This window comes from Marmota flaviventris, chromosome 10 (assembly GCF_047511675.1).
Source record: "Marmota flaviventris isolate mMarFla1 chromosome 10, mMarFla1.hap1, whole genome shotgun sequence".
Lineage (NCBI taxonomy): Eukaryota > Metazoa > Chordata > Mammalia > Rodentia > Sciuridae > Marmota > Marmota flaviventris.
The window spans coordinates 34,926,915-34,942,034 of NC_092507.1; the positions used below are offsets into that span (position 1 = coordinate 34,926,915).

Sequence of the window (15,120 nt, forward strand, 5' to 3'; positions counted from 1 at the left end):
TTTACCACACACAAAAAAACTTAAATATCATCATCCCTGAAATTTTCTAGGTCACGTCCAGTAAAATGTCAAATCTCCACAATCGCAGTGGGACAAGGTCACGTGAGGGCAGACACCGGTCCAAAAAGGCAGGAGCTTCCAGGGTTGCTTCCGGCGGAAGAAAAGAAGGAGGAGCTCGGGGTCAAAACTAGGGAAGGGCGGGAGAAGGGGCGGATCCAGAAAGGGACGAGCTTTCGGGTTCTTCTCGCAGGAAAGCAGAGCGGAGAGATCGGGAGGGGCTGGGTCTGGAGAGCTTTACGCCGACAGGGAGAGGTGAGACACAAAGCTGAGAGGATTTTGGAGCCAAACGGACGGTGCCCCCGCTAGCTGTTAGGCTTAGGCCGAGAGCGGCAGGAAAGACGTGTCTCCGCCACTGGGCTCCTCGACCCTCCATAGGCCTCGCCACCGTCTCTGTACACCCTGTGGCCAAGGAAGGCAGAATTAGCAGGAAACCCCCAGCAGCGCCAACACCTTGCAGCTTGACCCGGCGCGCGCTCCAATGGTGTCTTCCGGTTCTCTTCAATCTCTAGCTGCATATCTCCCCTGAGCTATAGCCGCAGCAGGAAGGCCTTGAGAAAAGTCCGGCAGGTTGCTGACAGTAAGGGAACAAGGAGTTTCGTGGGCCATGGTCTGGAATCCAGTAGAGCTGCAGGAAATGGAATCTGTCTCTGTCTCGGAGGGAGACCAACATGCACAACCACTTCTACCCTCAGCCCGAGAGTCCAGTCTGTGCCCTGGCAGTACCCTTGCAGAGCAACATGCTCCAGTGAAAATCACCCTTATCTTTCAGACAGCTCCCGTTTAGCCTCCACAAACCTTTCCCCTCTAGAGCAGGTGGGAAATGAATGGCCAGGGTTCCCGTTTCTGCTGTTTTTAAGTTGTAGATGGGCACAATACCTTTATTTTATTTATTTATTTTCATGTAGTGCTGAGGATCGAACCCAGTGCCTCATAAGTGCCAGGCAAGTGCTCTACCACTGAGCCACAAACTCAGCCCCTGTCTATAACTGGGACTATTGAGTGCAAACTCCTGAGGCTGGGCCAAAGGTCTGTAGATTCTAAAGCTGCACAGTGGGGCTCTGACTCTGAGGGGTCAAGGTAGCCCATTCTGTCCCAGCTTTTCCAGAGCCCTACTCCCAGGGCTCTGTGTTCAGACTCCACTAAAATCAGAGCCCCACAGACAGCCAAGTCAGAGCCACTGTTAGTACCATTTCAGGCCCTACCCAATTCAGAGGGTAAAACCTAGACCTCTTGCCTGGCTGCAATTCCCCCATGTCACTGTACAACCTGAGAAATTCAGCACGATCTAGGAACTAGTAATCGCGATACTTTTGGCAAGGAGGGATGACAAGGCTACTGTCTTTCATTGCTTCTGCAATCATTTGAGGATTAAGTACAAGACCAAGGTTCAGTATCAACCTGTTCCCATGATATATCCTAAGAAGGAAGCTGAGTTGGTATTATACAATCTTAGTTTGACATGTAATAAGGGAGAACATTACTCAAGGTCATGTAATAAATAATCAATAAAATGGGGCCAGGCAGGAGATAGGGCACTCTTTCCCTAAGGTAGTCCCTATACTTTCCACAGTGCCTGGGGCTAAGAAGTCCTTTGGAGATGAGGGTGAAGAGAGTTAATGCTACCCAGGAATCCTTGGAATGAGCCAAAGCTTTCTCTGGGCCATTTATTGAGCTACTCTGACTAAGCAGCTTGGGCTTTGACAGTGAAGTGCCTGCCCCCTTACCTCTAGCAGAATTCATAATACCCTCTGGGAAGTGCCATGGCATTGTATAATGAGAGAAAATAAAATAATACAATAATCACAGTAGCAACTGCTACTATTTACTGAACACTTATTCTACCTCATTTCATGACTACCTGATGTGGTAGTTACTATTGAGATAGGAATCTGGAAATAAAGGGAGAAAATGAGTCTCAATGGAAGTTCCCATAAACCATTGAAATGCAGATAAACTTCTACCCCTGAGCTGTACACCTTTGGCCAATGTCCTTGAACCATTCCCTTGTGAAAAGAGGATAATGAGGAAGCACAGGGAAAACTGGCACAAAATTGTGTAACTCTACTTCTACTTCTAGACCAGCCCCTAGCTCCAGCCCTCTATAAACATTAACACCCTACACCAGCAGGTTGCTGTCTCTGCCTCTGGAAATAGCCCACATTCTCCCTTGAATGTGTATTCCTTGCTTTACCCCAAAGGCCTGCCCCTATTCATTCTCTCTTGAATATGTATCTGCTTTCCTAGATAAATCTGTCTATGCCTCTGACCCACAGTGCCCAAAATATTTTCTGTCAAGTATGTCAAGAACCCTCCTGATTCTGGGTCAATTTCCCTCTTCTCACTGGTAACTCCTTGGAACCCTCTTCAGAGATGTCTTCTCCTGTGACATTATTATCTCCATTTTTTTTTTAAGAGAGAGAGAGAGATAATTTTTTGATATTTTTTAGTTTTCGGTGGACACAACATCTTTATTTTATTTGTATGTGGTGCTGAGGATAGAACCCAGCGCCCAGTGTATGCCAGGCGAGTGCGCTACGGCTTCAGCCACATCCCCAGCCCTATTATCTCCATTTTTGCAGATGAGGAAACTAAGGCTCAGAGAAGTTAAACAACTCACCAAAAGTCTTGGTAATAAGTGCTAGGGGTGAATTTTAAACTCAAGTTTGTCTGTGGAATTCATGTTCTCACATTCACTGGTCTGCAGAATAACACCCAGTGCCTTTAGCATTGACCAGCTTCCAGGTATTCTCCTCTTGTCTACAATTTTGAACACCCATCCAGGCCTATTTTTCTTAGCCTGTTCCCTTATGATAGCCTCCTCCTTTAAAAAAAAAAAGTTTTTTAGTTATAGGTGGACACAATATCTTTATTTTTATGTGGTGCTGAGGATCAAACCCGGTGCCTCACACATGATAGGCAAGCGCTCTGCCTTTTTCTTCTTGCCAGTGAATCCCTACAGAGAAGGCTTCCTGAATCTCTTGCAATGCTTCAAACCTTGGTGTTGAAGCTAGAATTAGGCAGTCAGTGTAGATAGGTAAATCGAGTCAGGTAGGATCTAGGAGGCCAATTGTGAGCAATTCTGGGAAGTTGGAGACTGTCTCCTGAGGGATCTTATCAAGAAGCTGCCCCTGCTCCAACTTGTTGCCAAGGTAACCTGTCCCAGGAATTTCCCTACCCTACAGGGAGCTATAAGGTTAATGTGTCCTTGTCTACTCCCCCCCTGCCCTTCCCTCTTCAGCCCACCTATTTCCCACCTTTTGGCCTTCCCACCGAGCATTCTTGGGCCTAGTCTCCTCCACTGGAAGGAGAAAGATAAGGGGGGAAAGCAGGAGAACAAAGGAAGTCTAGGACATATAAAAAGGGCAGAACACCTTGCTTCTTGGGATACCAGGATACCAGCTATGGCCCCCTTCTCCCTCACAGGAGAAGTCTATGTTACCCCTTTTTAAATAAACCCTGCTTCATATGCTTGCCTCGGCATGCTTCTCTAATGTTCGAACTTCAACATGTGAGGAAGCAGGACTCATCACAGTATTAGTGTCCATCCCAAATGCCTCCCCAATGCTATTTCTCCCGAGTTTAGCTTAATCCTCACTGAGCTTTTTGCTTATGCCTTTTGCCCTTCTTGAATGCCCTTCCTTAACCCTTAAAGGGTCATCCAGTTGAAGTACCAGATTTCTAATTTCCTCTCTTCACTGATCTCACACAATCCTGGGTCTCAAGGCTAGAACCGCCCCCCTCACCCCCAAAGCATTGGCTCAAGGCCAGTTAGGAAGCTTCAAAGAGCAAGGAGGACTTGAGTTCTAGTCCTGACAGGGTGGAGTGCAGCTGTTCTTTTCAGGAACAACAAAATAAACAACAACAAAGGGTCCCCCTCCCTACAATTCTTGGGACAAGGGAGCAAAAGATGTTGAGAGAAATGGGCTTGGAGAGATAAGTGTAGCTGAGACACATAGATGGCATATTGGTGGTCCATCTTTTTATATCAATTTTTCTGGACTGTTTAGGGGAATGAAAATCTTCTAAACATTTTAATATTAAAAAAAGAACTTCAGGCTGGGATTGTGGCTCAGCAGTAGAGCATTGACCTAGGGGGTGGGGGTTCAATTCTCAGCACCACATAAAAATAAAGGCATTGTGTTGTGTCCATCTACAAAAAAGATTCATATTCTCTCTCTTAAAAAAAAAAAAAAGAACTTAAAGGCACATTAGAACTTAAAGGATAACCCCTGAATTGTGAAGAAAAGCATGAAACTGCTAAGAAATCACATGTTTGTGAAGGAAGGATTCAGGATCCTTCACCAACAAGGGCTGTGTCCTTTGCTTTGAGGTCACCGGTAGAGTGTGAATCCAGTTCCTGGCATTAAATGAAGGTGACTATTGTGATTTCCTGGACTCGGGAAGGGGCCTCCATGCCCAAGAGTGTGACCCCGCCCGAGGCCCTGGGAAGGAGCAGCTCAGTGTCCCCACTGTATCCTAGGCGACAGATCTGAAGGAAGGCGTGTCAAAGGCGGAGTCATAGGCCCTCCTTCGGTCGCGCTCCGCCCAGTACTGGTTCCTCGTGGCCTTACTACTCGCCCTTGCCGGGCGGGTGATCCCCAAGTAGATCCACTTTGGATGACACTGTAAGGTGAACCGAGCTCCCAAGGCCACCCAGCTTAAATTTTAAATTTCCTCCCTAAAAAAGAGCAAGCGAGGAACACGCTCTCTGGGAAGAACTGGACTCCACCAGTTTCCAACCGGCTCTGGACAACCAACTTGGGACCAAAAGTCTTGGGAGTTCTGAACGACAAGGGAGCTGCCTTAGGAGAAGAACCGCCCGGCTGGCCACGAGGCGCGTAATGGCCGTGCACGCCCGCCGCCTGTGTCACATCGCCTTCCAAGTGGCGGCCGGGCAGCCCCTAGCCCGGGATCTGCAGTGCCTCTTTGGCTTCCAGCCCCTGGCGGTGCGGGAAGCAGGTGGCTGGCGGCAACTGGCCCTACGCAGCGGAGACGCCGTCTTTCTGGTGAATGAGGGTGCGGGACCCGGGGAGCCGCTGTACGGTCTAGACCCACATCATGCTGTGCCCAGCGCCACGAACTTGTGTTTCGATGTGGACGATGCGAGCACAGCCGCCCAAGTGCTGGCGTCCCGGGGCTGTCGTGTGCCGGTGCCCCCAGTTAACGTGCGGGATGCTCAGGGCGCCGCCACCTACGCTGTGGTCAGCTCGCCGGCTGGCAACCTCAGCCTGACGTTGCTGGAGCGTGCCGGCTATCAAGGGCCCTTCCTACCGGGCTTCGGACCGGTGCCCTCCAAGCCCGAAGCAGGTTGGGTCAGCCACGTGGACCACTTGACCTTGGCTTGCACCCCCGGCAGCTCCCCAAGACTTAGGCGCTGGTTCCAGGACTGCCTGGGCTTTCACCACTTGCCGTTGAACCCAGGGGAGGATCCCGAGCTGGGCCTCGAAGTGGTAGCTGAGTCGGGGGATGGGGGGCTGCGGCTCATGGCCCTGCAGACTCCACCCGGCAGCATTGTCCCCACCCTTGTGCTGGCCGAGTCTCTGCCGGGGGCTACCTATAGACAGGACCAGGTGGAGCAGTTTCTGGTTCGGCACAGGGGGCCGGGCCTGCAGCACGTAGGACTGTATACGCCCAACATCATGGAGGCCAGTGAGGGTATGGCTTTGGCCGGAGGCCGGCTCCTGACACCTCCGGAAGCATACTACCAGCAGCCAGGCAAAGAAAAGCAGATCCTAGCTGCGGGGCTCAAACCTGGCGTTCTGGCCCGACAGGGAATACTGCTAGATGGAGATAAAGGCAAGTTTCTGCTTCAGGTCTTCACCAAGTCCCTCTTTGCTGAGGATACCTTCTTCTTGGAGCTGATTCAGAGGCAAGGGGCCACAGGGTTTGGCCAGGACAACATTCGAGCACTGTGGCAATCCATACAAGAGGAAGCTGCCAGGAGCCAGAAAGCCTGAGGACAGCCAGAGCTAGATGCAGCCACTTTCTTGTAGCCTGAGACACACTCAGAGGAGGCCCAGCTATTGAAATGCAATACCCTCAGAGGCCAGGTGTGCCCTGCTTCTCCTTAGTACCTGCCAGGAGTTAAGTCTTACTGGGCTCCAAAGAAGTGTTGTTTTTTGTTTGTTTGTTTAAGTATAAAACATTTCTTACAATTTAATATCTAATACATACACAAGATACAAAGAACAATAAAAAAATTACATGATTAGGTCACAGACATAACTAATACAAGCCTTTGTGTTCTTCTTTTTTTTTTAATGTGAATAGGACTAATTTATTTTTTGCAAGATGGGGACTGAACCCAGGACCTTGCACATGCTAGGAACATGCTCTATTACTGAGCTGCACTCCCACCCCTTTGTGTTCCCCTATGATAGTATTTCCCTCTCTGCCCCAAATTTGTGATTTTTTTAACCCTTTGCATTTCTGAATTTTCACTATATGTGAAATGTATCCCTAAATAAATGACTTAGTATTTGAGGTAGGTAATTAAGACAGATTCTTTTGTGCTTCCCTTCTCCCTAGGGAGCAACCCATGTAGGTAGAGACAGGCTGGTTCAGGGTTAAGCCCAACCACCTGCTTTAGGATAATACCACTGCTCCAATCAAGCTGACCTGAGACCTAGAAAGTGTTGGGTGTCAACTCTTGGCAGGTGCTCCCTGCAGCAGCCATCACTTCCTGGGAAAGAAGAACAGATTATGTGGACAGAACACACCCTCCTCCCTCTGCCTAAAGCTGTATGGAAGCTCAATCAGTGGAAATCAGGACCCAATACTTTCTGGGTCCCTCAGAGGTGTGGAGTAAAGGGACTAGGGAGAGGATGCAACTTTTCCAAAATGACTACAAAAATAAGCACTTTAGCTGGGCGCAGTGGCGCACGCCTGTAATCCCAGCAGCTTGGGAGGCTGAGACAGGATGATCACGGGGTTCAAAGCCAGCCTCAGCAATAGCCAGCTGCCCTGAATGCCCCAAGGTCACGGATAGGAACTCCCATAGTCCTGCCAGCAGACCTGAGAGGGAGAGCAGCCAGGTATGGGTCAGGCCTCAGTTGCTGACTCCTTTCTCTACTCCTCCCTGTTGATTGTGCTACTTTGCTCCCAGCATCCAGGTACCTGAGTTAGGCCTCTGCACCAGCAGAATGCGGGTACCCCCAAGGGCTCTGGGCTGCTCCAGAACCCAGTGAGACCCTGTCTCTAAATAAAATACAAAATGAGGCTGGGGATGTGACTTAGTGATTGAGTGCCCCTCAGTTCAATCCCTAGTACCCCCTCCCCCCCAAAAAAAGCACTTTATTAAACAATAGGACTCTCAGGGATAGGGACTTTCAGAGGCATCACTGGGCTGCACTGTTGAGGCTGGGTGTGTCAGTGGGGACATGAGGCCAAAAGAAACTATCCAGGACTTGCTGGCCCCGGTTGGGCTTTTTCCAGCTGGGCTTTTTCTGGCTGGATGGAGAAGACAATTGAGACCTTTTGGAACCCTGTGTAGAAGCCAAAAGAGGGAGGTACTGAGGAGAGGACATCATGGAATTCTTTCCAGCATCTCCTCTTTATTAATCTAGCTCAGGTTCTATCCTGATATGTAGAGCTGCCTCCAAATATCTTATCTGTGCCTAACTCTACAAAAAGCAGCCTGAGGAAATCTTCCTGAGGTACAAATCTGGCTCCTCTCTTCCACCTTAAATGCTTTGGCAGCTTGGTTTTTATGCTTTGGCTGACCTGGGCAGGCTCTGCCAACTTCTCCAGCTAACCAAACGTTCATGGCTCCTTGGGCATTGCAGACTGCATAATGCCCTACCTTTGCACAAACATTTCACACTGTATTGCCCTCATTACTTTAAGGGCCATGAGACTTACCTTGCAGGTCCCTGGCTGATGGTCCTCATATACACGGAACACCTAGCCAAGAGTAAGGGGTAAGGACAGGGCTGGCATCTTCTCCAAAAGAGCCAAACTTCTATTTTCTGCCCTTGACATTATGCCCCAGTACTTTAGCTTAAAATGTGTGTGTGTGTGTGTGTGTGTATGTGTGTGTTCCTATTTACACAGTAATCGGTTCATATAGACAATGTAGGAAACAAAAGGGGAAATGAAGACAAAGGTAGTACCTTTTTCATGGCAGTAGAAACAGCTGCGGTGTGAAATTCCTCTCGAGTCAGCCATCGAGCACCAGGTGGTGTGGTCACTGGGGTCTGCCCTTCCAGGGCCAGACCATATACTTGATATGTCAGCTTGATATGAGAGAAAGTGTGGCTCACCTGGGAGGAGGATCAGGGGGTTGAAATAGATCTGTGGATGTGGCCACAGAGGTCATCAGTCCTGGTCCCTCCACTTTTACTTACCTCTCCAAGGTACTGGAGGTGGGTAGCAAGGAGAGGCCCAGTCCAACTCTGTAGTTTCTGCAGCAGGTCCTTGTGCTGATGCTGTCCTGAGTGCTCCAAGGTCACGGACGGGAACTCCCATAGTCCTGCCAGCAGACCTGAGAGGGAGGGCAGCCAGGTATGGGTCAGGCCTTAGCTGCTGACTCCTCTCTCTACTCCTCCTTGTTGATTGTGCCACTTTACTCCCAGCATCCGGGTACCTGAGCTAGGCCTCTGCACCAGCAGAATATGGGTACCCCCAAGGGCTCTGGGCTGCTCCAGAACACAGATGGCCAGGTACTCCTCCCTGGGGGGCCTGCGGCTGGCCTTTCTGGGAAAGTTGGCCACTCCCAACGTGTGGTTCCAGGGTTCTGTGGAAGGCAGGCACAGCTGGCACTTTCCAGTGATGGGAGCTGGAAACAGAGATCCCCAAGCCCTGCTCAGTCCAGGAAGGCTTAGGTGCCAAGCCCAGAAAGCAGGCTTGGCCTGGCTCAGCAGGATCTTGCTCAGCAGGATTTTACTAGTTCAGAAAGAACTACAGGCAGCTCCCTGACAGGGGCAGGAGAGGGTGGGGTTGGGGTTAAGGCCGCACTCACTGCAGTCCTCCACGTCAAGAGTGCCTTGCAGGTTCCATGAAGCTGAGAACTGTTCCTGCTCTACCTGAGAGACAGGGTGGGGTGTCATGGGGCAAGGGCCATACCCTAGGATTCCTGAGTGCTCCCTCCCCAGGAGGCTCACCCTCTGGCGTGCCCTGCACAAGCTCTGCACAGGGCACTGGCTGCAGAGAGGCCGCTGTGGGGTGCACACTGTGGCCCCCAGGTCCATGGCTGCTTGATTAAAGTCCCCTGGTCGGTTTGGATCCACTAGCTGCTGGGCTAGGCTCCTACAAGAAGAGAACACCTCTGTGAGGAAAAGACCCTTTGAAGATACCCCTCCCATAGTCCCCCATTATTCCAGTATCATACCAGAGATGCTGAGAGACAAGGGTGCTCTTGGGATCAGCACCAATGGCTCGGACACGGCACAGCACCCGTACTACATTCCCATCCACCACACCGGTTGCCTTGTACAGAGAAGTTCAGAACTTAGCCTTGGCTGGGAGATAGTACACACAAAGTGTGGGTGGGAAATGGTCTCACCTGACCAAAGGCAATGGAAGCAATGGCTCCGGCTGTGTACCGCCCCACACCAGGTAGCAGCTGCTGTAGGGTGTCTGCTGTACGGGGCATGTGGCCCCCTAGCTCTTCTACCACCTGATTGGGGTAAGGTTTAAGGTTGTGAAACACTTGAGGCCCCAGGCTTCTACACCCTGCCCTTGGCAACCCCTTACCTTCCGAGCTCCCTCCTGTAGTCGCCGGCCTCGAGAATAGTAGCCCAGACCAGCCCAAAGTTGGTTCACCTCCTGTAGGTGGAGTCACAGGTCAAAGAGATAAGTGGTCAGTCCCTCAGTTGTCCCCATTCTCACTACCCAAGGATAGCTTTTACCTCCAGAGAAGCATTGGCCAGGTTCTGCAGTGTTGGCCATTTCTATAGTTCCAAAGCAGAAAAGAAGAAGAGATCAAGGGTTAGGGCAGTGAAGGAAGATTTCTCTACACACATCCCAAAGTATAGGCTCTTTTCTGGGGTCTGGCCCAACCCTCCCCTCTTTTCCCTGGTGTCACCTGCATCCACCGGGTATAGTAGTTGATCACTGTGGCAACCTGGGTCTGCTGCAGCATAACCTCTGACACCCACACTAGGGGAGAAGGGTTGGCATGAGAGTACTGCTAACCTGCCTTGTTCCTAACCCACAGCCCCAGACCTGTACATTTCCAGGCAAGGTACCCCTGCTTTCAGGAGATGTACTGACCAGCATATGCTCGCCTATCCAGGTCTGCCTCATCCTCTGCCTGTCAGTGCAAGCCCAGGTGGGAAGTTAGTATGGAAGGTCCTGGATGCCATTCTCCTGCCCAACCCTCCTTGTTCCTCATCTGCTTACCTGTCTTCTCCAGGGTAGGTCCCGCTTCTCTGTGTCATACCAGCTCAGTAGGCTCTTCCTGAAGGCTGTTATTTCAGTTCTATTTCTGAATAGATGGTACGGGGAGACAGAGGCCTGAAATATCTTCTCTTCTTGCTGATTGGCCAGGTCTGCAGGAGTCCCAGGACACTCAGAGATCCTCCCTGCATAGGGAACCCACCTCAGGAGGAACCCAGGACATAGAAGCCTGTGGCGGTGTACTCTATACAGGACCTCCCCTACTCCCAGTCTAGCGCTTAAGCTTTGGAGCTAGAGTCAACCACAGTTGTCTAGCTGTATGTAGCATTGACCCAATTTATGGCCTTAATTTTCTCAGAGTGATACTGCTGGCTCTGTTGTCTCTGGGTCATGATGAAAACCCAACAGTTTTAGTTAGACATGATAAATATCTATGCAGGGTTCCCTATTTACAAAACACTTTCAGGCTCATAAACTCATTTGATCCCATGAAAGTCACATGAGGGAAGAAAAGCATAGGCTATTGCTCTGTATTATTGGTAAAAAAAAGTAGCCAATTAGAGCAATTATCCCAAAGTCACACAGCAACACAGAATTATGCCCTTAAATAGTGTCTTAATGCTTTAAGTCATACCAGGTTCCCTTCTCAGTCCAAATCTGCACCCTTTCACAGCCAATGAAACCAGCCTCTGGAGTCTTTGGCTAGGACCAAGCTCCTTACCCTTAGGAGCAGAAGGCTTGGCCTGGCTACTATTGGGGGCACGTTTCTTCCTTCTCTCCTGGCTGGCTGCCTGCTTTCCCAAATTACTTCCCACAGCTGCTTGAAGTTTCCTCATGATGGCCTGGAAGAAAAAGACCCAGCCCAAGTAGTTGGTCACAATGAGACTGAATCTTGGGGCCTCACAGTAGTTACAGTCACTTCTATCCCTATACCACTCACAGAGTATCTATTTTTTCTCATGTACTCTCAAGACACCTAGGGTTTGCTCTTGGCTCTCTGTGGCACTGAGAGGCATGACCAGCACAGGAGTACTAGCATGAGAAATTCAGAGTAACAAGCGAGGGTCAATATGGGCCAAGGACCAAAGTCTTCTGTTGGGGAGTATTTACGGGTTCCTGATGCTTATTATGATGTTGTTGTTTCAAGGTATCTAGGGGCATAGGGTGGGTGGGAGGTTTCTCCACTTAGAAATATTTCATGGTTACACTAAAACCTTTATTTGATAGAAAGGAGAAACCAAGGATCAGAGAGGGAAAAAGATTTGCCTAAGACTAAATGGCAAATCAATGGGAGAAGAGATGAACTACTTTTATTCCTAATAACTTTCTGATCTAGCAATTATTACTAACTGACCATTAGCAATAAGGTCACTGCTCTGACTGTTCTTCTGGCTGCCTTTTCTCTAACGGAAAAAAAGAGGCTAACAGTGTTTATGTAAGACCCCATGAAGTGTTTCAATTTCCTGATGGCTCCCCAAGGCAGGTACTACTACTGCCTCCATTTTATTTATTTATTTACTACTACTGCTTCCATTTATTTATTTATGGTCTGGGAATTGAACCCAAGAATGCTTAGCCACCGAACTCCATCTTCAGCCCTTTTTATTTTTTTTCTTGCTAAGTTGCTGAGGCTGGCTTTGAACTTATGATCCTCCAGGATTACAGGCATGCACCACAGTAGCTGGCCTACCTCCATTTTAGCTATGAGAAAATGAAGGTTTGTAGAGATTAAATAACTTGATCTTTCAAACTGAGTGTGCACTCTTATACTCTGGCTATGCTGCAATCCCAAGCCTATTTCAAACTCTTACCTCAAGGTTTCAACTTTACCATCTCATTTTCATCAAAAGAGCTTGCTTCCTGGGGCTGAGGTTGTAGCTCAGTGGTAGACTACTTGCCTAGCATGTGTGAGGTACTGGGTTCAATTCTCAGCACCACACATAAATAAATAAAATTAAAGGTCCACCGACAACTAAAAAAATAAATAAAAGAGCCTCCTTCAGTGAAAAAAACAATACAAACCTCCCTCCATTTGCATTGACCTCCTTCTTTCTCCTTTTATGTGAAGGAGGGATCTCTCTTTTTCCCCAGGGTCCTGTTCCTCCAATCTTCCAACCAAGACCCACTCTCCTCCCCTTCATGGCCAGACTTCTTTTACCAAACTCACTCATTTCCACAATTTATTCTACAATTTTCCAAAGAGCAAAGTAACCTTTTCAAGACATGATCATGTCAATTCCTTTCTTAAAACCTTTAATGGCTTCCCATTAATTCCTTAAACAAATATATATGGATTGTCTACTACGTGTCAAGCTGTTTATTCAGTAAACAAACCACAAACCATCAAAGATTCCTGGGCTGGGGTTGTGGCTCAGTGGTACAGCACTTGCCAAGCATGTGTGAGGCCCTGGGTTTGATCCTCAGCACCACATATAAATAAATAAAATAAAGGTATTGTGTCCACCTACAACTAAAAAAAAAAAAAAAATCAAAAATTCCTGTCCTCATGGAGCTTATATTCTAATAGGGTAGACAATACAAACACATAATAAGTAAATTATATGGGATGTTAGAAGGCAATACTATTAGCATAAAGAGGAAAAGTAGAGAAAATGAAGGGCATAAAATGCCAGAATGGGAATGAAATGTTGCAATTTTAAATAATGTGGTCAAGGTAGGTCTTATTAACGTAATATTTGGGGCTGTGGTTGTAGCTCAGTGGTAGAGTGCTTGCCTAGCATGTGTGAGACACTGGGTTTGATGCTCAGCACCACATAAATGTAAAATAAAGATATTGTGTCCACCTAAAACTAAAAAATAAATATTAAAAAAAAAAAGAATGAGTCAATACTGTTAACATAGACTTGAAGGTCCATGTACCAGGGCCGCACTTGTTTCATCCTCTCCTCTTACTATGCTCAAGCCACATTTACCTGAATTTAGTTGCTTAAATTTCCAAAGTTGTCTGTCCACTTTGAGGCCTCATACACTCCATTTCCTCTGCTTGGAGAGAGCTTTTCTATGTTCTTCCTAATATCCAATCATTTTTTAGGTTTTGGCTTAAATGTTCAAGCACCTTACTCTCTTAGGTCTCCATTATAGCTTTTTTTTTTTTTTTAATATTTTTTAGTTTTGATGGACACAGTACCTTTATTTTATTTATTTTTATGTGATGCTGAGGCTCACAAGTGTGAGGCAAGCACTCTGCCACTGAGCCACAATCCCAACCCTCCATTATAGCTGTTAACTGTAATTTCACACTTAATTGTGATTCTTCCAGTTAGTGTCTGCTTACCCTACTTTAAAAATATATATATCTTTAGTTGTAGATGGACACAATACTTTTATTTATTTTTATGTGGTGCTGAGGATCAAACCCAGTGCCTCTACTACTGAGCCATAATCCAGCCCTGCTCACCCTACTTGACTGTAAAAAACAAACAAACCAAAAAACAAAAACAAAACAACAACAACAAAAAAAAACCTCCAGGAGGACCAGGACTAGATCTCTTCTGTTAATTGTTGTGTCCTCAAAGCCAAAGGCAGGTAAACACTATAAATGTTTGTTAATTTAATTAATGGAATGGAGGACGGTGTTTCTTTTTTAAAAAGAAGGGGATAAGTCCAAGCAACTCAATAATGACGAAAAGGACTCAGTAGGGGGAGAAAACTTAAAAGATGCCCTAGAAAAAATAAACAAGGAGAATCAGTTGCTGGGCCCAGGGAATGAAAACTAGAGTCCCTGGGAAGAGACTACTACTCCTAATACCTCTCTCCTCTCTCACGGTAGTAAGAGTCACGCCCAAACACCGTCTAGGTCAACTATACTTTCTAATTGCTTTCCAAATGGACCCTTCCTCATCATCCCCACTACCAGAACCTTAATTCTATTTTACTTCATCGCTTGGACTTTTTCAAATGCTTCCCTATTAGTCAGTCGCTTTATAACCTCAGCATCCTTGTTGTGTGGAATGCTCTCCGCCCGCACTAAGCTCTCCATCTTTCCAGGGAATCTGCCCACGCCCAGAACACCTTTCTTTCCCCCAATGCCCTTCTTCTGGCCTAACTCATAAGCATATTTTAAGCTCAGTTCAGGCAGTGCCCCCTCTTTTGGGAATCCCGCCCTGCCCACCCAAAGCATTCCGGAACGGTGCAGACAAACACCGCAGGCGTTAAGACTGGGTTCCCACCCTCCCCAGGCCGCGCGTGGTAAGAAAAATTACCTCCTCCGCCGGCTCCCGCGCAACACCGAGGGGCGTGGCTCCGGCCAATCCAGGCGGGAAGTCCGCAGCACCAGCCAATAGGCTCTCAGCGCGGGCCGGGCCCACTTCCCTGCACAGGGCCCGGGAGGTCTGAACGGAAGTCCAACCCTACTGCGACCCCAAGCGTGAGACCCCGCCCCATTCTCGACCGCCGGAGTCGAGCCAGGAGACTAAACGGAAGTCTTCCGGCAGCTCAAGAGAGGGACGCGCGGCACGCTCTGCGTCATGGCTGCCGACAGTGACGATGGCGCAGCTTCAGCTCCAGCGGCCTCAGACGGTGAGCGACTTCCCAAGGGCCGCTCTAGAAGTTTATGTGCTCTGGGGGAGGGGAAGACCTCGGGCTGGTTGATAGAGACAGACCTTAACCTTCAGAAAAGTAACTCCTTTCTTCGGAAGCAGCCACGAGCTGCGCGCTCAGCTGCAAAGCTTGGGAGTGTTGGGAACGTAGGGCTGGTGGGGC

At 48.5% G+C, this 15,120-nt stretch overlaps 3 protein-coding genes across 10 annotated transcripts in view; 2 read left to right on the plus strand and 1 right to left on the minus strand.

The window, feature by feature from the left end:
• Mutyh (mutY DNA glycosylase) lies at positions 1-14,725 on the minus strand. 6 transcript variants are annotated; one of them, XM_071617787.1, is made up of 16 exons: positions 14,622-14,724; positions 11,120-11,240; positions 10,402-10,583; positions 10,273-10,312; positions 10,085-10,158; positions 9,909-9,950; positions 9,754-9,825; positions 9,563-9,676; positions 9,389-9,486; positions 9,162-9,306; positions 9,020-9,083; positions 8,645-8,836; positions 8,406-8,542; positions 8,172-8,321; positions 7,921-7,962; positions 1-459 (listed from the first exon to the last, which is right to left on the minus strand). In XM_071617787.1, the coding sequence occupies exons 2-16, from the start codon at positions 11,232-11,234 to the stop codon at positions 376-378; spliced, it is 1,551 nt and encodes a 516-aa protein (XP_071473888.1). In that variant the 5' UTR covers positions 11,235-11,240; positions 14,622-14,724; the 3' UTR covers positions 1-375. The 6 variants fall into 6 exon arrangements, with proteins under 6 accessions (XP_071473888.1, XP_071473889.1, XP_027793393.1 ...); XM_071617788.1 differs by lacking the exon at positions 1-459 and adding an exon at positions 6,061-6,223 and having other exon boundaries at positions 14,622-14,725; XM_027937592.2 differs by lacking the exon at positions 1-459 and adding an exon at positions 7,287-7,544 and having other exon boundaries at positions 14,622-14,720.
• Hpdl (4-hydroxyphenylpyruvate dioxygenase like) lies at positions 4,608-6,542 on the plus strand. Its single transcript, XM_027937595.3, has one exon. The coding sequence runs from the start codon at positions 4,902-4,904 to the stop codon at positions 6,015-6,017; it is 1,116 nt and encodes a 371-aa protein (XP_027793396.1). The 5' UTR covers positions 4,608-4,901; the 3' UTR covers positions 6,018-6,542.
• Positions 14,726-15,120, plus strand: part of Toe1 (target of EGR1, exonuclease) — a 15,568-nt gene continuing 15,173 nt past the window's right edge. For all 3 annotated transcript variants that reach the window (XM_071617790.1, XM_027937593.3, XM_027937594.3), the window contains exon 1: positions 14,726-14,937. In XM_071617790.1, the coding sequence (XP_071473891.1) occupies positions 14,886-14,937 (52 nt within the window). In that variant the 5' untranslated portion in view covers positions 14,726-14,885. The remainder of the gene's footprint in view (positions 14,938-15,120) is intronic.

Bases quoted from the DNA above. Each gene is read 5' to 3' on its own strand.
- Hpdl (XM_027937595.3), top strand. From the start codon at position 4,902: ATGGCCGTGCACGCCCGCCGCCTGTGTCACATCGCCTTCCAAGTGGCG.
- Mutyh (XM_027937592.2), bottom strand. From the start codon at position 11,234: ATGAGGAAACTTCAAGCAGCTGTGGGAAGTAATTTGGGAAAGCAGGCA. The intron at 9,826-9,908 runs GTAAAAGCTATC...CTCCACCTACAG, and splicing joins TGGCCAATGCTTCTCTGGAG to GAGGTGAACCAACTTTGGGC. The intron at 8,322-8,405 runs GTAAGTAAAAGT...TCCTCCTCCCAG, and splicing joins ACCTCCAGTACCTTGGAGAG to GTGAGCCACACTTTCTCTCA.